The 24,959-nt window shown below is 59.1% G+C and overlaps 7 protein-coding genes across 7 annotated transcripts; 6 read left to right on the top strand and 1 right to left on the bottom strand.

Moving 5' to 3' along the window:
* Positions 1-309: 309 nt before the first annotated feature.
* On the top strand, positions 310-1,035 carry SLS55_003026 (uncharacterized protein; the record flags this gene model as incomplete). Its single annotated transcript, XM_066774506.1, has 1 exon — positions 310-1,035. One exon carries the CDS (start codon positions 310-312, stop codon positions 1,033-1,035), a length of 726 nt encoding a protein of 241 aa, XP_066634625.1.
* A 1,227-nt stretch (positions 1,036-2,262) lies between these two features.
* Positions 2,263-4,341, top strand: SLS55_003027 (uncharacterized protein; the record flags this gene model as incomplete). Its single annotated transcript, XM_066774507.1, has 5 exons — positions 2,263-2,701; positions 2,757-2,948; positions 3,015-3,367; positions 3,493-4,024; positions 4,145-4,341. The coding sequence occupies 5 exons, from the start codon at positions 2,263-2,265 to the stop codon at positions 4,339-4,341; spliced, it is 1,713 nt and encodes a 570-aa protein (XP_066634626.1).
* Positions 4,342-5,276: 935 nt separating this feature from the next.
* Positions 5,277-6,376, bottom strand: sed5 (Integral membrane protein SED5; the record flags this gene model as incomplete). Its single annotated transcript, XM_066774508.1, has 2 exons — positions 5,277-5,308; positions 5,368-6,376. The coding sequence occupies 2 exons, from the start codon at positions 6,374-6,376 to the stop codon at positions 5,277-5,279; spliced, it is 1,041 nt and encodes a 346-aa protein (XP_066634627.1).
* A 1,203-nt stretch (positions 6,377-7,579) lies between these two features.
* On the top strand, positions 7,580-11,828 carry SLS55_003029 (uncharacterized protein; the record flags this gene model as incomplete). The annotated part of the gene is made up of 3 exons (XM_066774509.1): positions 7,580-7,626; positions 7,799-8,324; positions 8,553-11,828. The coding sequence occupies 3 exons, from the start codon at positions 7,580-7,582 to the stop codon at positions 11,826-11,828; spliced, it is 3,849 nt and encodes a 1,282-aa protein (XP_066634628.1).
* Positions 11,829-12,556: 728 nt separating this feature from the next.
* Positions 12,557-17,670, top strand: SLS55_003030 (uncharacterized protein; the record flags this gene model as incomplete). Its single annotated transcript, XM_066774510.1, has 3 exons — positions 12,557-12,560; positions 12,777-12,784; positions 12,847-17,670. The coding sequence occupies 3 exons, from the start codon at positions 12,557-12,559 to the stop codon at positions 17,668-17,670; spliced, it is 4,836 nt and encodes a 1,611-aa protein (XP_066634629.1).
* Positions 17,671-21,277: 3,607 nt separating this feature from the next.
* On the top strand, positions 21,278-21,987 carry SLS55_003031 (uncharacterized protein; the record flags this gene model as incomplete). The annotated part of the gene is made up of 2 exons (XM_066774511.1): positions 21,278-21,530; positions 21,605-21,987. The coding sequence occupies 2 exons, from the start codon at positions 21,278-21,280 to the stop codon at positions 21,985-21,987; spliced, it is 636 nt and encodes a 211-aa protein (XP_066634630.1).
* An 845-nt stretch (positions 21,988-22,832) lies between these two features.
* On the top strand, positions 22,833-24,934 carry SLS55_003032 (uncharacterized protein; the record flags this gene model as incomplete). Its single annotated transcript, XM_066774512.1, has 2 exons — positions 22,833-22,841; positions 23,423-24,934. The coding sequence occupies 2 exons, from the start codon at positions 22,833-22,835 to the stop codon at positions 24,932-24,934; spliced, it is 1,521 nt and encodes a 506-aa protein (XP_066634631.1).
* Between the last annotated feature and the right edge of the window lie 25 nt (positions 24,935-24,959).

A 24,959-nucleotide genomic window follows, 5' to 3' on the forward strand; every position in this document is an offset into this window, starting at 1 on the left:
CCCATCAATCCAGCTTTGGCTTCCCCGATCCGAGCCATGCCGACCCCTCCGAGCAGCCCAAACCCAGCAGCAGCGGCGCCTCCACCCCCGGCGTCGACAGCTCCCCACCCGGCCGACGACGATGGCCTGAGGCAGCAACATCAACACCTCCCACCTGCACCCCGCGATCACCCACGCCGCCGGAAACTGGAGCGCACCGCCAGCACCCGCGCACGCCTGCTCGAGCTCCCTGCCGAGCTGCGCCAACTCATCCTGACCGAAGCCCTGCACGACCCCGCGGGGGTGCGCGTCGCCGCCGACGCGCCGCAGATGGTGTCGAGCGTAGTGCCGACGCTGGCCGCGCTGCTGCTGGTGTCGCGGCACGTGCGCGCCGAGGCCCTGCGCGTCTTCGCCTCGTGCAACCGCTTTGCCGTCGACAACGCCGCCGGCCTGCTCGTCCTGCTCACCGTCGTCGGCGGCGAGGGCCGGCCGCAGCTGCGCCGCGCCGACGTCGCCTTCGCGCGGCCCACGGGTTGCGGCTTCATCGAGGGCCCCGAGGCGCTGAGGGAGGCGTTGCGGATGTTGGAGGAGGGAGGAGGAAAGGAAGGAGGAGCAGGTTCTTCGTGCTCGCCGCGGCTGAGGCTGACGGTCGACTTGTCGCTGCGCGCGGCCCAGGCGCCGTGGAACCACGCCCACGCCCGCGAGAACGAGCACTGCCACCATTACCCCGAGTCGGCCAAGAACAAGGCCGGCAGGAACTTCTGGATCCACCCCGCCAGCGTGCGCGACACGCCGCACGCCGAGGACCTGAGGCGGCTGGTCGCGCGGGCGGTTGCGGTACGCTGGTCCGGCAGCCCGCAGTACTCGTGGTCGAGCGCCGCCGACGATTCGCTGGACTTTGTGCGCAAGTCCGAGGAGTGGCTGAGGCCGGCGGATGAGCCCGGGTTCGAGTACGTCTGCTCGTGGGAAGCGCTGCCGCCGGCGCCGCTGAGCGAGGCAAAGTGGAAGGATGGCGATGGCGTGGTGAGGCTGGTTGCGGAAGCGCGGAGAGTGTGAGTGCTGTTAGAGGTATGTGCTCCCCCGTCTTTTCGTCCGAGCGGAAGTTTTTCCTTCCTTGGTTCCCTTCGAAGAGGTGTTTTAAAGAGGCCGTTGTAACCATGTGCTGAAGCTTTCCGATTGTGACTGCGGCTTGTAAGACGGAGAGTTTGCAGCGTGCCGTATACGGCTGTCTTTGCGAATACCCCATCAGCATATTCCATGAAAGGAAGTGTGTGGTAAGCGCCATCACCTGTGGCTTGGCCGCCTGGGTTTCTTACGCTCACCAACCAAGTCCTTCGCGAGAAGAGAAAAGCGTAGAACAAGACTTATAGAACCATCTCACGAGGAAACCCTTAATTCTACCGTCATGCATCAACGCCCCCCTCATACACGCCGAATAGAGTACCCGCTCGTGCAGGCAAGTCAATTCAGTGACCATGGTACAACAGGATTCCTCGGGAAGCATGCAAATGGTGCAAACCACAACCGTGAGTAGACTGAGGGTTGTGTCCTCTGCTTTGTGGAGTAATGTCACGATAAAGTTTCAACAGCGATTTAAATGGTCATGGGCCGATTGCAGCAGTCATATAATTCCCTTCGGGATAGGCCTCGGTAACTCGTGAAAAGGTTGGTAGAAGTCTGAACAATTGACGCGCTATCAGCGCGATACGAAGTTCGGCCGGTCGACTTTTCCGCGTGGATGTTAATATTCAGCTTCATAGCCAGCCCAATCTCAAGTCTTGAAGCTGATGCCTTCTATCACATCATACAATACGTCGAAGTTACAGACGACCGGCAGGACCAGTTGTCGTAAGCACTGCCCGGATAAAATCCACATTTGGAAGTACGACCCGCAATACCCTGGTCCTAGTGCTTACTTTCTGCGTTTCTGATTGAATCCTGGTGATAAGGCCTGCCTCGAATGCGCCCAGCTGCAGGCTCCCACTCCTCTTAGCACTGCCCGCCCTAGCATGGACCCGTCGCGCCGTAACATTTCTCGGCTATATTTGACGACCAGGTGTTAATTTGTTCGCTGACTGACCAACCGCTGACGATGATTGGCTATGTGCTGGCGGGTGGCGCTTGTCACCGCCGCACGGGGCATCTTTGATACCCCTACCTACTAGCATGTTCCGTTTTTAGCAAGTCCCAAGACCTCACATGGGGGCCGAAATCTTTGGTTATTTGAACCGCTAATGTGCCCAATTCTCCGAGTCTGTCGTGGACCTTACCTCTCAGCAAACTATGAACAACACGGTCGTGGGCTCCGGCCTGCAAGACGCAGCATCCCCATCCCTGCCTGTCTCCGCCTTTGCAGCGGCAGGCCTTGGAGCTGCTTTCCACGTCGCCTCGCAAAACTTTGAGCTCGACCAACATGGATGGCGCCTTATTGGAGGCTTCTACTTCTCCCTTTTCTCGGCCATTGTTGCTGCTGTCTATTACCTTGATGATGGAATCTTATCGGCCCTCGTTCAAGTTATACCTCTAGCGGCGGCCGCTCTTGCAGGTCTTTTTACCAGCATCGCCATCAGGAGGCTCTTCCTCTCCCCTCTCAGGAACTTCCCCGGTCCTTGGCAAGCACACCTCTCGAAATTCTACCACTGGTACCTCGAATCAAAGAATATGCAACTATTTGCCGAGATCCAGAAGTTGCACGAGCAGCACGGTGACTTTGTCCGCACGGGTGAGTCGTAATGAATATCGAAGGAAGTCCGCCGAAGCTTATTTAACGTCCACAGGACCGCGTGAGATTTCCATTCGACGGCCCTCCGCAATCCCGTTGATCTACGGCGGCAAGTCGCCTTGCAAGAAGGCTACCTGGTATCGCCAGACTCAGTACGACGATAACACCGACAGCTTGTTGAGCATTGTCGATATCAAAAAGCACAATCTCCGGCGCAGGATATATGACCGAGGATTCAGTACTAAAGGTAACTCCTTCCTCTCATCCATCGTTCCTCGTCATCACAGATGCTGATGACATGGTTTGACTGCAGCCCTCAACAGTTACGAGCCACGCGTCCAGAGCAAAGTCTCGACCTTGCTCGAGAAGCTCGCTGGCTTTGACGAAAAGCCCGTCAACGTCACCGAATGGATAAGCTATTTCTCGTTCGACATTATGGGCGACGTCATTTACTCAAAGGAATACAACATGCTGCGCGCCGGCAACGGCAAAATCCAGGCCAGCGGTATCGAGACAACGCTGTCGAAACTGCACGACGGGATGAAGATGCTCGGCCTGGTCGGCACCACGCCTTGGATTCTGCGCATGCTGAGCCAGGCGGGCGTCTCCGGCGACTACGGCGTCATGCAGGAGTGGTGTCGGGCCGCGATGAGGGAGAAGCAAGCTGTAAGGAGCACACCCGCCCCTCCCATCTCACTTGCCCCAATCCGCTCTCTCTCTCCCACTAGTGCCCTCCAACTCTTCTCTTTCCCCATGAGACAAAGCCCAGCCCCACTAACCCGAGCCCCCAGGCCTGGCAAACCGGCACCACCCCCACCGACACGGCCTCGTACCTCCTCAAAGACTTCCTCGACGACCGGGCCAGCACGCAGCAGAACCAGAAGTCCATCCTACAGGACAGCATCCTTCTCATCATCGCCGGCTCGGACACGACGACCTCTGCCGCCGTCAACGCGCTGTACTACCTCACGCGTTACCCGTCCGTCTACGCCAAGCTGCAATCCCTCGCCGACGCGGCCTTCCCGGCCGGTCCCGCGAGCGTCACGCACGACAAGGCCCGCGAAATTACGCTGCTCGACGACATCGCCAACGAGACGATGCGGCTCAAGCCGCCGGCGTGCGAGGGCCTGGTGCGCGAGACGCCGCCAGAGGGCCTGACGGTGGATGGTGTGTTTATCCCCGGCGGCACCATCGTGAGCGTGCCGACGTGGGCGGTGCAGCGCGACGGCAGGTATTGGGAGGAGCCGAACGAGTGGAAGCCCGAGAGGTGGGAGGGCGTCAATCCGAATGAGGAGGGGCTGGCGTTTTTGCCGTTCAGCAAGGGTGAGTTCTCTTTCTTTTTTTTCCTTCCTCCTTTTGACATTTCCTCCTTATTCTCCTCCTTCTCTTGCCATTTTGTTCTGTAGGTGGTGTTCGTTTCATGACTGACTTGTTTGAAAAAAGGTATCTTCTCTTGCCCGGGCAAGACGCTGGCGTATATGGAGCTTCGGCTCTTGCTTACCCGCATCGCCTTGACGTTCGATATCGAGTTTGCGCCGGGCGAGGATGGTGTCAAGTTTGACACGCACCCGATGGACACGTTTACGCTGCTGAACGAACCGTTGAAGCTGGTGTTCAAGGAGCGGAAGAGCCGGGCTTGAGCTGGTCTTGAAGGAAATCGAAACAGATGTTGGCTCCTCTTTTTGCAGCGTAACAGGTTGGCGTCAATGTGCTGTGTTAGTTGGAACTGGGCTTCATATGACTCTTTCTTACGGCCACGCTGGAGGACTTTGTCCTTCCACTCTTAGAATAATTCAAGATTTACTTGCAACGCGTGTGCTTTTGTGGTCATGGCCGATTTTGAGCGCCTTTCCCCGCAATAACTTTTCTTATCTGATTCACTAGATACATACAAGTCCAACAAAGAACCCTAGGGACACCGTTGCAGTAAAGCGCTTGCTCGTAGATGCCACTCCGCATGCTTCATGATTCGTGACGGCCCGACGCAATCTCAAAAGAAAGGAGTACTGCGTCATGTACATGTCTTCTTGACATCACGAGTGATGAATATAAGGTTTAGACATCCGCAGCCTAAGACAGACTCCGCATGGGCCGGTCTGAGGATAAATTGCAGCAGTTTTGTTCTAACGGGCGTTTCAAGGCATCCCAAAGTGTTTATTGCGCCCATTTCCTCTCACTTCGGCGTGGAACAAGGTGGCAGCCCGATCGTAATGGCAAATGCAAAATTCGATATTTTGAATTCCAGATTCAAGGAGTATTAGACATTGCTGCTTCGTAGGTACATCGATCCTCGAACAAAAAAAAAGCTACTCCTGCCGACAAAACTCTACAGTGACGGAAGGCGGCGCCCAGCGCGCAGTGCTGTCGAGAGTAGATTACAAGGATTCTACGTGTCCAGGGCAAATGGACACACGCGGAAGAAGTGAAGGTATTGGTACAATGTCCAAGCAGAAGAATAAGCCATCAGTGTGGAACGTGTGAATGCATCCACGTCTATCCCGTCAACATTGCTTGAGAAAACAAACATGCCGTTGTAACGCCAACGCCGTCAATGCTTTGAGGAGACTGCTGTCTATCAACCAGCAACAAGGACCCAGAGAAGGAAGACTGTGAAGCAAGAGTTAGCGTACGGGCAATTGCAAAGCTTGGAGGGAAGGCCGACTCACAAATCATAAGGACACCAAACATCTTAGCGACGAGCCATCTGTTCCCACTCACGCGGTTCCAGTACTTCATCAGCTCCCGCTGGGCACCCTGAACATTGTCGACGACGTCCTCGGTGTTGGCGTCGATGCGTTGGATCATTTCGCTCTGTTCCGACACCATCTGCGCCAATTGGCCGAAGATACCACCCAGCTCGGAGATGGTCCGCTCGATGGCTTCGATAGCCTCACCGCGCTGGTTGATATATGTGTTTGCAGGCTGAGCCTCCTCCATGAGCAGAAGTTGCTGGTCCGACGCCGCACCGCCTCTACCGCCCATCAACGCGGAAGACCCGGAACCATTGGGCTCTAGCGTAAGAAGGTCCTGTTGAGCCGCATTCGTGTTCTGGAAGCCAGGCTTTGGGCTACGACCCCGCGAAGGCGTTTGGTAAAGTGGCGAGTCGGTGCGGCCAGGCTCGAGTCCCTGCTGGGCGTTTTGGGAAACGGTAGAAACGAAGTTCTCTGTGCGCGATTTGGATGCCTGAATGTTCTTGGTGCGGACCTCGAGCACTTCCTTGAACGACAAACCGACGTCGGCCACGCGTCCCTGCAAAAGCAACAGCACGTTCTTGTTGTGCTCGCCCTCCTGGTCCTTCTGGTTCTGAGGGTGCTGGGCGGCAGAAAGCTGCTGCAGTTGCTTGATCGAGGTGTTGAGCTGAGCGAGGTCCTGTTTTATGACGTATGTGAGCTCGGCGATCTCGACCGGGCGGTCGTCGAAAAGCGTCTTGCGGCGAGCCAGCTGGGCCAGGCGCTCCAGCTTCGCCATGGCGCCAGAGATACCACGCCCGATCTCGGCCGCCTTGCGAGCGAACTCGCTGCGCTGCCGTTGTGGCGACTGGGCGGCCTGCTTCTCCGACTGCGACAGCAGCGACTGGCGCTGGGCGCTGGCCTTATTGTTCTGCACGCGGCGCTGGGCCTGCTGCAGGATGCTCCGGAATTCGGGCGTGCGGTCCTGGATCGACGTGGCGGCCATGACGGGCGACGGGCGGGTGCGGGCGGATGTTGGCGAGGGCGGAGAGGGTGGTCAGTGGCCAGCGGAGGAGAGAAGGCGGGTTCGTGTGGGCGACGCGAGCGGGCGAGATTGCGCTGGAGACCGCAATTTCAGCGCGGAACGGGGGGCCGCAGGCAGAAGTGGAGCGCGGTCGAAATCGGGTCGGAAAGCAGGACAGCGGCGAGGGATTATACGCAGTGGGAGGGCATGTGAGTCGATCGTGTGGGCGGCGTTGGAAAGATTGGGACTGGAGAGGTAGCGTGGCTGCAAGGACAAAGGCACAGACGGAGGTGGTTGAGTCGCAGGGAGAGCGGCGCGAGCCCAGAGCGCAAGGTGGCCTGCCTTCGTTGCCGCTGCCACAGCCCCGACACACCCGCAATCGCAGTGCTAAGGGGGGCCCAGCCACTGGTGACGACGTCAGCGCTTGCCGCAAGCCACCGTAATGCGCACCCCAATAAGGCAACCCTGCCGTGGGTCGTTCCTTATTAAGAGAGCTGCACATCAACTGCAGGTTCTTCGCGCCTCTCGAGTCTGCGCTTTTTTCTAGGAGTTGTAGTATACGATATGCAGCAAAGGAAGACCAATAGCCGCGCTAATAGTCGCCGTGACGTGTGCCTTGCGGCCTCCCCCATGCTTTATGCTGCAGGCTGGCCGTTGGGCGTTCTGCAGGCCGCGTGGTTACACGGTATTTCGCCCCCTTTACTCAGCCTCTCCGCGCTGCGTCAACCGCAAACCACCTTCTCGCATCGTGGCTGCTGCTGCCCTGCCCTGTCTGCTGCTGCCCTGCTTCCCTGTCGCCCAGCCCGACGCCCTGCCGTCCCGCCCGCGCCCGCCTCCTCCGCTTCCAAGACCTCTACCCGACCACGCCTTTTGCTGCAACAACAGCCTCCCTCTTCTCCCTGAAATTTGCAGCATATCCTGTGCGCTGCAAAACTGATTGTCGTAGGGGAGCGGACCGAGCGTCATCAGCCCACAGCCCTACTTCATTACAACGGCCTCGTGTCCGCCCATCACCCGTCGCGGCTTGCGACTACACATCCGCAATTACGAGCGACAACGCCGATCGCCGCCTGTCGCATACTTCTCCCGGCTCGCCTCCTTCACTACCGCCCTCTCCACCCCGTTCGCTGCTCCGTCAAGCCCAATGCCGTGGCCATATTAGCCGTACACACCGCGTAATCCACCATGTCGGGGCCCTACCGCTTCTCGCAGGACCGCGTAACGTCTCCTTTGTAAGTCCGAGCAGAAATGTACCTCTCGTAGGATCAGAAGCGCGCATTCGGGTAGCTGCGGTACCCCTTCTGCCAGGCTTTCGCATCCGGACGCGCGCTATCATACTCCATGTGACCCCGACACGATTCGGGCTCAGTGCATATGCGCGATTCGATACTGATCCTTATACAGAGACCAGCCCCGCCCGAATCCCTTCACCAGCGGCCAGCCCCCGTCATTCAAAACCAATATCAACCGCAACAAGACAAGGAAGTGGGTGCAGGCGAAGGCATTTTCGTACGACGGCGACGATTGGGGCGATTATGACGAGGACGACGAGTATGGCGTGGCTGCCCACGCCTCACAAAGCCCCCAGGAACCTACCGGCCTGAGGCAGCGTGGTCAGAGTATAGATAAGACCGGCGCGTCGCGGAGCTTCACCGAGCCCGTCCAAGCTCCCGTGCCTGGCCGTCGCTCGTCTTTCGAGTATGGCGACGACAAGAGGGCCTTCTCGGCCTCGCTCAACCACGCGCAAACGATGCCGCCGCCGATCGACACTTCGGTACGAGAAGGGAGTGCTGCGGGAAAAGCGCCCGCTGTCGCGGTTGCGCCTGGTGCGGATCCGTCGCAGCAGGTGCTATCGACGTCCCCGCAGGCATTCCAGGAGCCAGAATCCGCGCAGAGCCGCGTCTCCAGTACAAGCTGGGACCCGTCAGTTGTGAGTGACTCTTCCGCATACCAGGCCCCCCAACTCCGCCGCGACTTTTCCGTATCTGCCCTTCCACCCCCTCTGCAAATGAGGTCGCACAACACATCCACCCCCACTGCACCCCAGGAATCACCATCCTCCCGCTTTCCGCCCCGGAAAAGCAGTCTCAGCCAGCCGTCGACAGAACCGGCCCAGTCCGGTGATTCGGCGCAGTCAACACCAACAGCGTCTCGGCAGCGCGCCCCCAGCAACCCCAACAAGCCCCTGCCCTTCATTCGTCCGGCCGATATCTACAAGCGTGTGGAACACGAGCGCAGAAAGGCATCAATGGACTCAGAGAGGCCGAGCCTGGATTTCGCGACTCGCCCGTCGCAAGCTGAGTTGCAATCGCCTGGTGCGAAGTCAACAACCAGCTCGGATAGCTTGGATCGCGGCCATAGTCCCATTGTGGAGCGCTCAGATGCCGGAAGGGGACAGAACTTGGCACCGCTTGAGACTGTAGCCGAGAGGAAGAGCGAGTACCTGCCCGAATTCTCACTCGTCCAAGCCGAAAAGGCAGCCAAGGCCGAGTCTCAACAGGCTACACCTTCGCAGTCTAGCCCGCCACATATATCAGCGCTGCCTGATGTCCCTGTGTCGTCTTTCGGCGCGGACTTCTGGAATTCTGCGGAGAAACCTTCCACATCATCCAGTGCACAGGACCTTGCAGAGGCTAACGAAGTCCTTCCGCAGCCTGAGGTCGGTCCCTCCGAAGAGGCGTCTCTCCACCACCAGCCGTCGCACGGGTTCCGTACTGCTGTCCGTAATGCATTCGAGCGCAAGGACGATAATTCCGTTCCGCCTACTCCGGTGTCCAAATCGAACTCGCTCTCTGCCGGAGGCAGTGGTGTGTCTAGGAGTAATACGGACAGCACAGCTGGCATTAGCCCCATCATGAGTAGGGTGCCTAGTGGCGCGAATCCTACCTCTTGGAAGAGAGACATGGAGAACACCACGCCTGCTATTGCTGAGGAACCCGCTGGTGGATCAAGACCCGCTTCGTCTGGAACACTCCAGCAAGCCCCAGGCGTCATCGCGCTCTCGCACTCGAGGAATGGATCTGGCAGCTCAATTCCACGCATTGGAACGCCGACTGGAAGACGGCCGCTGGGAACTCCTAGTCCCAGCCAGAGCCCCGCCAGGTCCCCCTTCATCGAGCCTGCGAGGCCAGTGCCCGCCGGTGAATCTGGCGAGCTCAGTGGGGTCAGTCCCCTTGACCCGGCGAGCCCCACCAACTTCGCCACGCGAGAGGCCGATCTAGTCTCATCCCCTTCTAGCAACAACAAGCGCACTAGTGCTAACATGGGAGCGGAGGAGAAACAGGCACAGACATCGTTCTTGGAACATCGACGCAAATCAGCTGGTGGAGCAACACCCGAACATGGCTCCCCCGTTGCCAGGGCGGAATCACCGACGAAAGGAAGAGTCCGTGATCTCGCAGGAAAATTCAACGACATCGTTGACTCCAGGCGCAACTCGGCCCATTCCATTTCTTCCATCAAAAGCAATGGCTCTGGGAACAAGAGGCTCTCTCAATCACCCTCTCCAACCAAAGAAACGGCCGGGGAGCGCCCGCAGCCTGCAAGGGAAGCCAGTTTTAGGCCAAAGCTGCCTGGCACGTGGGAGTCGTACAGTACTGTGGGCCAATCGTCTCCCGAGAAGGAAAGGCAGGAGCCCGCAATGGAGCCAGTGCAGGAACGCGAAGATACGCCGCCAACTAGGAACAGTGATGCTCTTGGTGAAGCGGACATAACGCCGACAACGGCGAAGCACCCTGTCGATCACAAGGATGCCGTCGATCCGGTGCATGATCCGATGGGAGCTCTTGCTGCGGCAGGGGCTGCTATTGGAGAATCGATCAAGTCTACCGTTGCCCCAGGGCAGCGGAGCCCGGCCAAGTCGGAACCTGAATCCTGGGAAGGCTCCAACGCGTCGGACGAGCCGCCAAAGGTCGAAGAAGAAAGGAAAGGCAGGGCAGTTGGCGATGTGTACCTCCGTCCGCTACAGCTTGACAGGACAGCATCGTCGATTGCGTCGTCGAGCGGTGCGCCAACCCCGACTCTCAATGAAGGCGATCGCGAGGATTACTCGCCTGTAAAGGCGCCTCCACCACTCATGTCGTCTAGGAGCCCGTCCCTTCAGCCACCGAGCCTGGAAACTCGTGGCGCGTCACAGACAGCTCCGGAAGAATACAGCCCGGGTCCTGACACATCTGATTTGGCGACGGATAGGCTGACTGCGGATATCATGAAGCGGCTCAGCACTCCTAGTCTGGTTGGCAGTGTCCAAGATGCTAACCGTTCTCTCACGCCGCAGCCAACTGCTCAAGAAACGCCCCAAGCCTTGCAGGAGAACCGTGCCAGCTCCGTGGTGCCGAGCGAGTACGAATATTACTGGGCCGCTGGCGGTGAAGATGCAAGTGGTGGTGGCTCGGGCCACAGTGCGGCCCTGCGAACCACAGCGCCGGATAGCACCATTCGCACGGTTGAGCCAGAAGGGCCGCCGGCGCCTGCAGATGACAGCTCGTCGCGGGCGGGTTTGTTGACGAAGAAGTTCAGCTGGGAGGGACAAGAAGGTGCTGGAAATGCCGCCGCTCAGGCCGCTCCGGCCGGAGCACAGGCGCTAGCCGCCAGCAAAGAGACTGCTTCCACCGCCCCTGGAGCTGACAGCTCACACTATGCAGCAGCACGGCAGTCTGAGGACGGACCGTCGGTCGCCAAGGCCATTGCTGAGTTGCCCGATGCGCCAGGTCTCCATTCTGATGGCCTGCACATTGTGAACCCAGAGGCCGAGCTTGACAGCTCGTCGGCGTCAGCTGTGGAGCTCGAGGCCCCTGCGGCGCCCAATCAGCCACTCAACGCGGACGCGTGGCGAGCACAGACGACCGATGTCGATCCCCCATCCTCGCACCCATCATTCACGTCGGCTCAACCAACGCCTTTTGGAGCCGCGCAGCAGGAAGAGCACCGTGTCCCCCTGTTCCGTGAGATCCTTGCGCTGAAATCGCCCGACGAGCGCCTGGCCAAGTATCAGCAGACGCGCGAGCAGTTTGCACACATGGACACGGGCCTCCGCAACTGGGTCTCCACCACGCTGGCTAATAAACCAGAGCACGCCGAGCTTGCAAATCTTCCAAAGCAGCCGCTGCCACCCATCCAAAGCACTCACACCAGCAGCGGTGGCGGCCTGATGATGCGCCACAAGCACAATGTTTCCGTTTCGCACTTTGCGACAGGCTTCCGCAAGACCAGCCAAACCGCCTCCGGGCTGACGTCCGCACCCAGCGGACACGACACCATTTCCAGTCCCACGGATGGCGGGCAGTCGAGCAGTGCCGGCCCTGCGAAGATCCAGGTCAGAGGCAAGGACTTGCTCAAGGGCGCTGGAGTTCTGGGCGGAAAGGGAATGAAAGAGGCAAAGGGGTTGTTCGCCAAGGGACGGAGCAGGTTCAGAGGCGAAAGCAAGGTAGATTGATGATTTTTCTTGGTTCTCTTTCCTACATACACGACCTACCCCTTCACGTCAGTCCTGCTCGTTTGCTTCCTGACCCTTTCCTTTGGAGTTTTGATTGTTTGGAAATGTGGGGTTGCTGGCGAGCCTTCCCGGTCTCGGATTTTTTTCCTTCTGTCGAGCTGCGGTCTTTTCGCGAGTACAAGCACCTGCAAGAGGAGTGCATGCGGAGTTGATGCTTTTTCGGCGGACGAGAATGGCGGGTTTCGCGTTGCATTCTCACGAGCTTCAACTTCCCGTGCACGACCCCTTGGAGTGCTGCAATCATTTACGAAAACGACTTAGTTTGGCTCACGGCCGTCTTTTCTTCTTCCCGCTCTATTCCCCATTCTCACCATGCATGATCCACACCTGTACGAATAGGCGAATCTTGGTCCCTTCAGGCACTTGCGTACTTTGTATAATTTCTTCAATCCTAATTCCTCGCCTCCAATTGCTGCCACGATTCGTCACCGCTTGAACCAAATTACTCAACTTTGAGAACGTGAAGGTTGATTCGATACCCGTGTGCAAGCAGGCCTCCCGTAACATCACTCCCCACGAAACTTCCGCTCCTTCATCAAGTAACATCAACACCACTGCTGCTGCACAAGCACCACCACTCCCCGCATTACCGTCCCAGCCCGAGCCCCCTAGCACTTCTGCTGCCGCTGCAACGCCCAAAGCTCCACCGACGCACGCCGCCGCCGCCAATGTGTCTCATCCACCCCCGCCCATTAACACGTCCGTTCCGCAGGCAACTTCTCCACCTTCTGCAAACCCACTCAGTAGCAGCGTTCTTCAAACACCTGCGACTCCGTTCGAGGGAGAAGAGCCATTGAAGGAGGGAGAACAGAAGAAAAAGAGGCGGTTTTCTCTCGGTAGGCTGAGGCAAAGGAGTAAGAGCGGCAGTAGGAGCGTGAGCAGGAGTAGGCCGGCCAGTATGGTATTACTTGAAGAGGCTGGTAGCGGCGTGGAACCCGTGGGCTCTGCGGCATCGCAGCCGCCACCGCCCCCTCCGATTCCGAAGGATTTGGGTGCGGGTGAGCACTTTGGGGCCGTCAAGGGAAAGGGAAAGGAAATGGAGGGACCGGTTGCTGAGCAGAGGGCGAAAGACGGGGGCGAAGAGGGGGAGAAGACAGTGGAAGATGGCGAGGGGAGGCAAGGGAGGGAGGTAGAAAAGGCAATGGAGAACGAGGCCGAGGCGACCAGACTCAGCGAAGAGGTGGACAAGCATATCCATGGAAGCGAGGGCGAGCAGCCAGTCAAATCGAAGGACGAAGGTACCGCAGTGGACGCCGTCGATTTCGGGGCGGATCCGGGACGGGCGGACCGGGCCACTGCCGATGCAGAGACGCAGTCAGCTGCCGCTTCCGGCGTAGCGCTGTCGCAGCCAACGACAGAAGCTGCTGTGCCGCCTCGACAAAGCCAAGATGGCGCCGTCGACAGCAGCAGGAAGGAAGGCCGCGAGATGAACATCAGCAGACCCATCAGCCGCCAGATCTCGGCCGTCAACTCGCCCGCCGGCAGCAGGCCCGTCAGCAGCGTCGGCAGCACCTCCGCAGCCGTGCAAGCCCCAGCCCAAGCCCAACAGTTCGTCGCGCCCGAGGAATGGGAAACCCTACCCGACCCCGCGTCGCCCGTGAGCCGCGCCTTCAGCCAATCCCCCATATCGCGCTCAGGCACCCCCGGCGGCCACCGCTCGTTCGCCGAGCGCGCCCAGTCGCCCATCCAGCGCTCGGCCACGCCCGGCACCATCGCCATGCCGACGGCCCAGTACGCCAGCGGCAGCGCCGTTGGCCGGAGCGGTAGCCAGAAGAGCGGCAAAAGCAAATGGGAGCGCCTGGGCGTCTTGCCCAGCCCGAGCATCGAACCGCTGTCGTGGCTAGACGAGAAGGAAAAGAGAAGGAGCCTAGCGGCAGAGGCGCGGATGGAGCGCGTCATCGAGAGTGTCGTGCGTAACAGCACGCCTGTCAGCGTGCGCAGCAAGGGCAGTGCGGGGAGCATGGGCCGCTTTGTGACTGGTGGTGATGAGGATCTTCAGGCAGACAATGTCGAAGAAGGGGCGAGGGGAGAAGAGGAAGGAGCCAAATCCTCCCGCCAGTCATTCGCGCAGCGTGCCACCGCCGGCGGTGCTACATCCTCTCGGCAGTCCATCCGCACTAGGGACTCCAAAGGCTCAATTGCCTCACTGTTGCCCATTCCGCTAGACGAGATGGCGAAGAAGGGTCTTACGCTCGAGGACCACGAGTTGGACAGACCCAAGTTTGACGTCTCGCCCATTGAGCTGGACGACGCCGAGGCCGATGCGCGCGATGAGCAGCTTAGGGCGGCTACTAACCAGGAGCAGCCTGAGGAAGCTGAAGAGCACGAACAGGCTCATGATGCGCATGCTGAAGCTCAGCGGTCGCCTTCCCCGGAATCGCATGGCCACAGCATTGCGGCAGAAGTGGTGCAAACCCCAGATCCCATTGAGCAACCCCCACGCCTTGCGTCGCCTCTGCAAGATATCAGCACTGCTGCCGCCGCTCCCGCAGACGTCCCCGTGTCAACGGAGCAAGATGGTGGCTCACGTGAATACCAAGTCAGTCCTATCAATGCCGAGTTCGATGCCGGACCTAGTCCCAGACCAATTCGCAGAGATATGGAGCAGGCTCCACGCCCGTTCTCGTACATGGAAGGCCAGGGTGCGCAGGAGGAGGTGCTGCAACTAGGCAACATGGGACCACGTTACGGCCAGCGTGCACCGCCTCAAGGACCAAACGTCCCTTCCAATTCTGGTAGCCAGCGGAGTATGCCGTACGCCAGACGCGGTCCTTACAGTTGGCAGCCTGGACCGTTGCCGCCGCGGCAGCAACAGGGCCCGCCCCGTCAAGGCTACCCGGCGCCGCCCCCAGGACTCGAAGGGCATCGTCGGTCACTGCTTCTTCAAAGCGACGCGAACGACAACTTTACCCGTCCGGATTTCGACCCACGGCTTTATTCGTCCGAATTCACCTTGCCGGGTGTCGGGCCACCAGACCACTCCGAGACTTCTGAGCTGCGAGCAAAGAGAAGGTCGATTCTCGGTACCATTGGCAGCGGCGCGAACAACAGGGCGTCGCCCTCGGGCTCAAATTCAAACACGCCGCCTTCCAAGTCGGTAGAGCGCGTCAACGAGCGCATCAATCCGCAGCACATCGACCAGGGGGCGATGCTGCATCGCAGTTTCTCCTACCAGTCCAGCGTCCACGAGGGGCAGCTGAAGCCCACCACTAGCGAGGAGGCCAGCAAGAAAAGCAAGGATGCTGACAGCCAGAAGCACAAACGGCAGCGGTCCGGGATCTTTTCACCATTCAAGCGGAACGATGCCAGCACCTCGCAGTCACATTTGGCCAAGGCCCCTCCGCCACCCGAGACTGAGCCAGCCAGCCCGGCAGTTGCTCCCAACCAGTCTAAGAAGGGTCGGAAGGTGCTGCAGCGTAACGCCAGCTCCGGCCGCTTGTCAACGGAGCCAATGTCGCCGGCAGCGGAGAAGGAGAAGAAAGATAAGAAGAAGCGGTCGTCACTGTTTGGTAGCATCTTCGGTCGTTCGTCCTCTGCTGCTGCTACTGAGCGTGAGAAGGATGAGAAGAAGAAGCTTCGGAGCAGCGACAGCAAGGGCAAGCTGTCAAAGCTGAGGAAGGCCAATACCAACAGTAGCAGCGGGAACCTATCTGCTGTCCAACAACCTCAGGGTGGCAGCACTGAGGTGAGGGAAGCGGCCTACGCGCCTGTTCCGCAACCTCCGAGGATGATGGGCAGCTACCGTGAGTTGCGCGAGGGAGCAGGCGTGACTGAGGAAGCGCTCAGAGAGCAGGGCTCGCAAGGCGAATCCCTCAAATCGACCGGGGAGCAACGAATTCCTCCGCCCCCTCCTTCGGCAGGCTCTGCCGGAGGATCCAGCTTCTACTCCACCGGTACCCTTCCTGCTTCTCAACACGCGGGATACCCTGGGCCTGCCGCGGTTGCCAGCAGCGGCTTCGCACCTCGTCCCGGCCCCGCGCCTCGCACCCGCTACTATTCGCAGCCATCCGCCCCTCAGCGCGCCCTCTCGCAAGATCGCGCCCTGTGGCCCAACGGCCCTCCTCCGCCGTCGTCGATGCCGCCTCCCGGCCGCCGCTTCTCCGAGCAGATGCTGCAGCAGTATCCGCCGGCGGGACCGGCTCGCGCTTACCAAACGCCCCCACCGGCCCAGCAGTACGGTCGCCACCCCAGCCAGAGCAGCGAATATGGAGCGGCACTCTCGCCGCAGGTCTCGGCTTTGACGCCGCCCCAGCCTGGAGAACAGCCCCCGCCGCAGCAAAGGCAAGGAAGTGGCATCATCGGCAGAGCCGGTGAGGAGATGATAGTCAGCCCGATCACGTCGAGGGCGAGCGAGTCGTCTGGTGGTGGTGCTGCTGCTGGTGGGAACTATTTCGGGCGAGTGAGTCCGGACGCGCAGAGGAAGCGTAGTGGCCCATCGGACGCCTTTGAGAGGCAGAGACTGTGGCACTTGCAGCAGCAACAGCAACAACAGTCTCAGTCGCCAGCGCAGGCGGAGCGGCAGAGGAGTGCGGGAAGGATCCCTCAACAACGGGGACCGTATCAGCAACAGCCGCCGCCGTCTCAACAGCAACAGTGGCCCCATCCCCACCACATTCCTCACCAACAGCAGCAGCGCCCCTTCGAGCTCAGCCTCCCCGGCAACGTCGCAACCAACGAGTCCTCCGATTCGGGTGAAGACGACAGGCGCGGCGGCGCCGGCGGTGAGTTCGAGAAGAGCCAGAGCGGCGCCGCATGGTCGCCTCCATCTCCCCCAATGCCAGCCGGCGGTCCCGCCGCCGCGATGGCAGCCGCATACCGAGAAGTCCTGCCGCGCGGCTACACACCCGTCACCACAACCGCCACGGCCGCGGCCGCCGTCGCCGCCATCAGCGGTGCCGCCGGCAACTCGTCGCCCACGACGACGACCCCGGCGGCGACGCGCATCGAGCCGCGCTGGAAGGAGATCTCGCCCGAGGAAGCCGAGACGGAGCTCGAGCGCGTGCGCGAGAGACAGGCGCAGGAGCGGCTGCTGGCGCAGGAACGCGAGCGCGAGCGGGAGCGGGAGCGGGAACGCGAGATGGAACTCGAACTCGAGCTGGAGCAGCGCCAGCAGCGCAACGTGCACCCCATGTTCCGCCACAGCCCCAAGCCCAGCTTGACCGGCAGCATCAGCCCCACACCGCCGGCGAAGCTGCCCATCACGGGCAACATCTCGCCGCGGCCGCCCCCGGGCTTGGATCAGAATAGACCTGCTGTCCATCCGACGCAGCGGTACAGCGCCGGCCCGGTGGCCGCGGCGGGTGATCTGCAGATGGATCCGGCGTATGCGAAGGAGTACGGCATCTCGGCTTCTTCGTCGCCCGGTCGTCGACATCATCATCATCATCCGGGAGCCTCGCCGTCGCCGCCGCAGCAGGGCGGTAAGATCCCTGGCGACGATAGCGAGGACGATGAGGATGACGATGATGATGAGGATCTGTACGCCGAGCCGACCGGTTTCAATCTCCGCAGCAGGGAGTCCGGGCAGCAGGGCGCGCAGGTGCTGGAGCGTGCGCAGAGGGAGGCAGGCAGTGCGCCGTCGCCGCCGATGATGATGTCGACGGTACCGCCGCCGGCGCAGCAGCAGCAGCAGGGGAAGGAGGATGAGCGGAGAGAGGGTGCGGAGGAGCGGCAGAGGGAGAGGAGAGGGGAGAGCGAAGATGCTGATGAGCCGGTCGTCATGCAGGCGGCTAGTTACCCTGGCATGGAGTGGACGCCGAGGTGGGATGGGACGGTCGAGTGAGTGAGTAAGGGATGGTGGTAATGGGTGGTGGTGGTCGTCGTGGTGTACACAACAGTCTTTTCCCGGTGCTTTTTTTCCTTGCACAGTCGTGCTGTTCATACACTCTGTTCTTTTCTGCCCCTTTTCTTTTGTCTTCGCTCTTCCTTTTCATTTGTTTTCTACCAGATTGCCGATTCGTACAAATGGTTGGTTTTCGGTTGTTGATATTCAAGTTGTCGGTACCTTGCTGTTAGCTGTTCGTTGTTCGTTGTTGATTTTTCTCTCTCTCTTGTTGGACCTCTTGAGGTGGGCGGTATTGTCAAATTGCTTTGCCCAAAGGTTGGAGCTGAACAAAAGCATGGGAGGTGGTGGGTCAGTCCCGGAAGTGCGGCTGTCTGTCTTTATATACATATTCTCCTTTTTGTTCATGCGTGCTTTCGTCGCGCCGTTGGTATTCTACTTAAGTTTGAGATTCCCCATCTATGCGCCGGATTCGTTCCTTCGGGTTTTCCTTTTGAACGTCGTCGACACTAATTGCCCTGTCGGTGCGTTCGGCATTGTCTGCGGGTCCGTTGGTCGTCGTTCTCTCGATCTGTCAATCCTTCCGTGGAAGCTTAATACAAGATAGTTTGGAAATCAACCAGTAATGGAGGCAGGTCCTCGCTTTGCTACTGGTATATCTGATCACCGGTGATACCGACCTCGTACCCTCAACAGAGTCTCATAGGTCTTGGTTTTGGTAGACTGTCGCTTCTCGAAAGCATGCTCCGCGGAGAAGTAGTGGTCGGCCTTACGGATGTTGATTTGACCCACTCACAATCCTGACTCATCCCGGCGGGATAAGCGCGGAACAGGAGCGACTGGCCAGTAAAAACGATAACTTACCTGGGTTCGTCTTGACGCCTCTTCAAAGTACATAAGCGGATGGCGCAAATTCGGCCCCAATTGGCTGGACTTGTACGTATTGGGTGTCATCATCGGCATCCCTCGGCAGTCTCCAACGTCAGCTTAAGAACCCGCAACGCAAGCCTACATCCATCTAAAATCCAACCCACGACAACCTCCTCCACTTGTACGACACACCCGTCCGAGACACCGTTCCGCGAAACCCGCCACGAAACCCAGACCTCTCCATCCCATCCAACCAACCCAAGCACAATCACCACCACCACCACAATGGCCTCCTCCTCCTCCTCCTCCACCCTCTACAAAAACTACCCCTGGACCCAAACCCCGCTCATCATCAACGGGCCCATGGCCGGCTCGGCCGGCCCGGAGCTCGCCGCCGCCGTCACCAACGCCGGCGGCATCGGCTTCATCGGCGGCGGCGTCGACATGGCGCAGCTGGGCGCCGACATGGCCAAAGCCCGGTCCCTGCTAGCACCGCACGTCGTCGCCTCCCTCTCCTCCTCCTCCCCCTCCCCTTCCTCGGACGACGCGAACGACACTTCCATCCTCCCCATCGGCGTCGGCATCCTCTGCTTCGGCGCGCCCCTCGCCGCCGCCGCCGACGCGATCCGCCAGCACCGGCCCGCAGCCGCGTGGCTCTTCGCGGCGCGCGACAGTAACGGTAACGGCGAACGGTACGGCGACTACGCAACGTGGACGGCCGCGATCCGCGCCGCCAGCCCGCGCACCGCCGTGTGGATCCAGATCGGCAGCGTCGGGGCTGCGCTGGCGGCCGCTTCGTCGTCCGCATCGCCGCCGGACGTTCTGGTCGCGCAGGGCGCGGACGCCGGGGGGCACGGGTTCGAGCGCGGGGCGGGGATCGTGTCGCTGGTGCCGGAGGTGGGGGACGCGCTTGCAGACGCGGGAGTTGGGGGAGTTGCGGTCGTGGCGGCGGGGGGGATTGCGGAGGGGAGGGGGGCGGCGGCGGCGTTGGCGTTGGGGGCGGGTGGTGTCGTGATGGGGACGCGGTTTCTGGCGAGCGAGGAGGTGGGCGGGCCGGGGTATTATGGGAGGAGGGTCGTCGAGGCGAGGGATGGGGGCGTGCAGACGGTGAGGTCGAAGGCGTTTGATGAGGCGAGAGAGGGCGGGAATGTTTGGCCCGAGCTGTATGATGGGAGGGGTTTGGTGAATCGGACGTATAGAGATTTCGTGGCCGGCGAGGGGGTCGAGGAGATTAGGCGGTTGCATGTCGAGGAGCAGAAGGGGGGGAAGGCCGGGGCTGGGGAGGTGGAGGATATGAGGGTTACCGTTTGGGCGGGGACTGGGGTGGGGTTGATCAATGAGGTTTTACCGGCGGGGAAGATTGTGGAGGATGTGAGGGAGGGTGCGAGGAAAGTGCTCAAGAGCCTCGGCGCGCAGCTTTGAGCTGGGTTCGGAGGCTTTGTGTGTGTCAAGGTTGCGTGAGTATGGTGGAAATATCCAATGTAGTCGTAGGATGTGAGAATTGGACTATTTCTTCTACCTGCAGCAGCTTTAGCTATAGTAAACTGTCTTTATGTAACGAGGATTACAATTTGAGATATCTGACAGACACAGCAGGTTGAAAAAGAAATTAGCCCGCCCGCATCTAACCTAGACAAATACTGCATCGCCACATCCATATGGGCAGTCGGATAGAAGATCCGGACGTAAATGTACGCACTTAAAACGTATATTTAAGTCCAAAGCTTGTATCCAACTGCCCATCCCATAAATGAGTTGGGAAAATATCTCGATGAGGCAGATGCGGACAGGTTAACTTCACCCGTTACCCGTTGTGTAGACTATGTTTTTTGACGCTAATATTCATCATTGGCCCAGAAATGCGTTGCTTTGCCTTTCACAAGGCTGAAGCTCCTCATGCGGAAGCGCTTTTTGTAAAGGAAATGATCATCAAGTCTCGATTTATCGATTGTTTCAATGTTCCATCCTCGCGGGTGTCAGCTTCGGAAGTTGATCCAAATTTGGGCATATTATCTGCAGTTCAGCGGGGATTGAACACGACCCGAGGGGAGTTGTTAACGTGCCCCCCCCTAGTACTGAGTGTACCCACCGTGCATGGCTGAGACTTTCGCCCATCTCTTACCCCTCTCGTCCATAGACATAGTACCCTTCTTCTTACTTCTTTCTACCACTAACTTCTACGTTTAGGTCTGGTGCATATAGTAGAAAAAGTCGTTACCGAGATCTCGGTTATCCTCGGAAAAAGAGTATCTGGCAACGACTTTCGTAAAGTATGAAATTTTGAAAGTTCGGATATTCGTTGGCAACGAATTCTGTATTTACTATGGATACATAGAATTTGTCGCCGGTAGATGTCCGAAGATGTAAGACGCGCGGAAGTCTCAGCCATGCACGGTCGGCACAACTCGGTACTGGGGGGGAGAGGGGGGAGGGCACGTTAACAACTCCCGACCCGAGCCGGCAAGGCGGGGACTTGACACCGGAGAGAATCGTTCACATGCATGAAAGATTTGGAGCCCAGCACCAATGATTGGCTCTCTACAATCATAGTAGACGCTTTCCTTGCGTCATCGGTATCTCGGCGGTGGTGAGGATGTAGCAAACCGGATAGCGTTGCATCTCGCATAAAAAGAGAGCGTTTCCTCCCAGTTGTTTGTCCCGATACAACAGCTTTGACCTCATCCCAGCATTCCACAGCAAGGTTCATAGTGCTGACTATCAGAAAGCAGCAACCACGATGACGATCATTCAGGATCCAGCAATTCCGAAAGGCTCCACCGTGCTAGTAACTGGTGTGAACGGCTACATAGGCTCACATGTGGCCGATCAATTCCTTCAATTGGGCTACCAAGTCCGCGGCACAGTACGGGACACCAAGAGAGGTGCTTGGGTCGCCGAGTTGTTTGACAAGGCGTACGGAGCCGGTCAATTCGAGCTCATCGCCGTACCAGACATAACTTCGGAAGGTGCCTTTCTCTCCGCCGTAAAGGGTCAGTTGCTTTCCTGGGGGTGATGGGTGCGGTTGCTGATATACAGACAGGGGTTTCTGCTGTCATTCACGTAGCGTCAAACGTGACGCTCGATCCGGACCCTGCCAAAGTTTTTCCAACTGCAGTCGATGGGGCGTTGAGCGCATTGAAGGCAGCAAACAGCGAGCGCACAGTGAAAAGGTTTGTCCTCACATCCTCGTCGTTCGCGGCATCGATGTCAAACACCGAGAAAGAAGAGGTTGTGACAAAAGACTCTTGGAACGAGAAGTCCAGCCGCACTTTGGAGGTGGATCCGCCATACCCTCCGGAGCAGGGCATACAGGTCTATGCAGCAAGCAAGGTGTTGTCGGAAAAAGCAGTGTGGAACTTCTGCAACGAGGACGGCACCAAGCGGCCGGACTTGGTCGTGAATGCAGGTACGGTTGCGCCCAAAGATGGACTAAAAAAATCAGGCTAATGCATCCCAGTCCTGCCGTCCGCGAATTTTGGGAAGATCCTTGATGTGGCTCATCAAGGGTCTGCGTCAACTGCGAGCTTCATCGAAGACCTGTGGAATGGCACGAATGTTGAGCGGATTGCTCACATCCCGCCACGTAAGCCGCACCGAACGACGTTCATTGCAGGATGGAGTGGACTGACAGCGATATCTAACAGATTATTTCATCGACGTGCAGGATGCCGCACGCCTTCACGTCGCAGCAGCGCTCCACCCAAGCGTCGCCGGTGAGAGGGTTTTTGGCCATGCAGAGCCGTACAACTACGACGCAATCTTGGACATACTCCGGAAGCAGAACCCAGGAAAGTCCTTTGTTGCCAATTTCCAAAGCGAACGCGACCTGACTGTTGTTGAGCCTCGAGCTCGGGCGGAGCAGCTGCTGCAAGAGCTTGGTCGACCGGGGTTTACGTCGTTGGAGGAAAGCGTTCGTGCAACTTGCGAAGGGCTGCACTAGTACTTCGACTTCCTCGGCGCTGACCCCGCTTGCATCGCCATCATCATCCTTTTCTGGCAGTTCCATCATCTTGATCGTCGATATATTGCACGGGAACTTGTTGGGGGCCACAATGCGTTATCGGCATCTACTCCGTAGGCAATGCGGGTCACTGCCGCGCGTTACCCCTCGTTACCGGAGTGGAATGCGTGCATCACTACACAAGATGAGTTTTTTTAAGTATGAAAAGGACGAAAGGAATGAATATTCAAATCATGAATGACATGTTATACAGAGCTCGCAGTTCATTTGTAACAAAAAGTTCACCATGTCGACATGAGCCTCAGGGGGTTGCCGATAATTTGCAGCGGGGATGTCCCCTGTTCGATCGAAGCCCTGTGTGGAGGTCATTTATCGATTGCTACATATCTTCGGTAGGCCGATTTAACACCGCGATCCACCACTACTGCTGACGATGGGGCAAATAATACGACGGACTCGCGATCGACGCAATATGCAGAGAGGCAAAAAGATTAGCCGAGTAGGTGTCGAGATAGGCCGCGCTTAGGGCACAGCAACACTGCTCCCGGCAAATGCTGATGATGAATCCACACCACCAACCCTAACCAAGTAGTTAGCCGCGATGCGCGCTGAAAACGAATGCGCTTGGGCCTCGTATCGCTGCGGGGACTACTGGTGCCTAGCCGCGCGCTTCTTATGCACGGCGAAGGAGTGCCTAGAACGTGCCGTGCCGATTAAACATTTCATATTTCATGAGCTAAAAAGCCGCCGCCACTCTCCCGCTGCCGCAGCCGCGACCGCCAATAAGAAGGGAACAAATAAAGGAGAAGAGGCGCCCTTTTGAATCGTGCACCACAAGCGCCCGCGCAACCCAAAAGAGGAGGGAAAGAAAGAGAACACCATACCATGGCGAGCGCCACCCTCCCCGCTCTCCCAACCGAGCTCCTCCACCTGGTCGTCTCCTCGCTCCGCTTCGCCGACCTCCTCGCCCTGCGTTTCGTCTGCCACTCCCTCGCCGCCAAAGTTTCCTCCGACAAGCGCTTCGAGCGACGCTTTGCCGCCCGCACCAGCGACCTGTCGACAAAATCCCTCGAGACGCTCGCCGCCATCGTCGCGCACCCGATTTTCGGTACGCTAGTCCGGCAAGTCACCCTGGTCACCTCCTTTCTCGACACCGACACCCTGCTTGAAGTCGTCCGCACCGGCAAGAAACCGCCCCCGCAGCTGCCCGAGCGCGCCTCCAGTGTGCGCAGGGACGACCTTGGGCCCGAAGAGCTGGCCGTGACGCGCGAGCTGCTGGGCGTGTACGAGGCGCTGCGGACGGACCGAGCGCAATCGAGTGCCTCGGGTCGGGATGTCGAGCTGCTGGCCGCCGTTTTCGCGCGGCTGGGCGCATTAGGGACGCTGAGGCTGGAAGCGAGCGTGTTCAAGTGTCGGGGAGAGCCACGGGGCAAGGAGCAGAGGTTGCATGTGCTGCGGGCGCCGGATTACCTGCCCAAGGCATCGGTGCTCAGGCTGGTGGATGCAGAAGGGGGTGAGGGGTCTCAGTTCCGCATTGATAATGCCGATGGAGAGTGGCACGGGCGGCGACAGAAGACGCCGAGGAGGCAGATCTGGGAGATGGCAGTGCACGACTTCAACATCGCGCTGCGGGCCATGGCGCAAAGTGGGATAGCTATCGACAGCATGCTGGTCTTCGGAAAAGAATGGGGCTGTAGCGTCCTTTCAGCCGAAGTCGGGAAGCTGCTCGCCGATGATGCCACGTCCGGAGCTGAGGTTGCGCGGGCGGCAGTGTCTTGTCTCAAGTCGTTGAGCATCAGCGTGTCGCGAGGCTCGCTGAAGATGTTTGGGGGAGACGGGGAGAAGAACACTGTGGACTGGGACGGCATCGACAGCAACGAAGATATTGAGGGATTTGGAGACTTGCTAGCCATGGCTTCAAGCCTCGAAAAGCTAGATATGCGCAAAGTCCGCATGTACAACGAGCTCGGCCTGTCAAGAAGCGTCACCGATCCCAACTTTTTCCGTAGCATCGCGACGAAGGCGGCTGTGACGAAGCTCCGCTCGCTCACATTGCGCGGATGGACTGCGCGGGGGGACGACCTGTCTCATTTACTGTGGAGATGCAGCAGCCTGGAGGAGCTGGAGTTGCGCGAGGTGCGCCTTTGGGATGGGCAGTGGAGCCAGGTGTTTGGGCTGTTGGCCGAGCAGACACGGCAGCTGAAGCAAGTGACGCTGTACCGCTGTTTCGAGACGCAGCTGATCCGTATCACGCGGCCCGAGGGAGCGACAGTCGAGTCAGACAACTCGTGCTGCGAGTTCATGGACACGGTCAAGCTGAGCGGCGAACAAGTCCGGGATGGCATCGAGTACTGCAAGCAAGCGGAGACGTGGACCGGAAGCCGGCCGCACCGGGTCTACCAGCGGGAGAGGATGAAAGAATACGGGTTCTAAAAAGGGAAGCGAAATGGTCCGTGAG

The sequence above is a fragment of the Diplodia seriata genome, assembly GCF_021436955.1.
Source record: "Diplodia seriata strain FDS-637 chromosome Unknown scaffold_3, whole genome shotgun sequence".
In the NCBI taxonomy this organism is placed as follows: Eukaryota; Fungi; Ascomycota; class Dothideomycetes; order Botryosphaeriales; family Botryosphaeriaceae; genus Diplodia; species Diplodia seriata.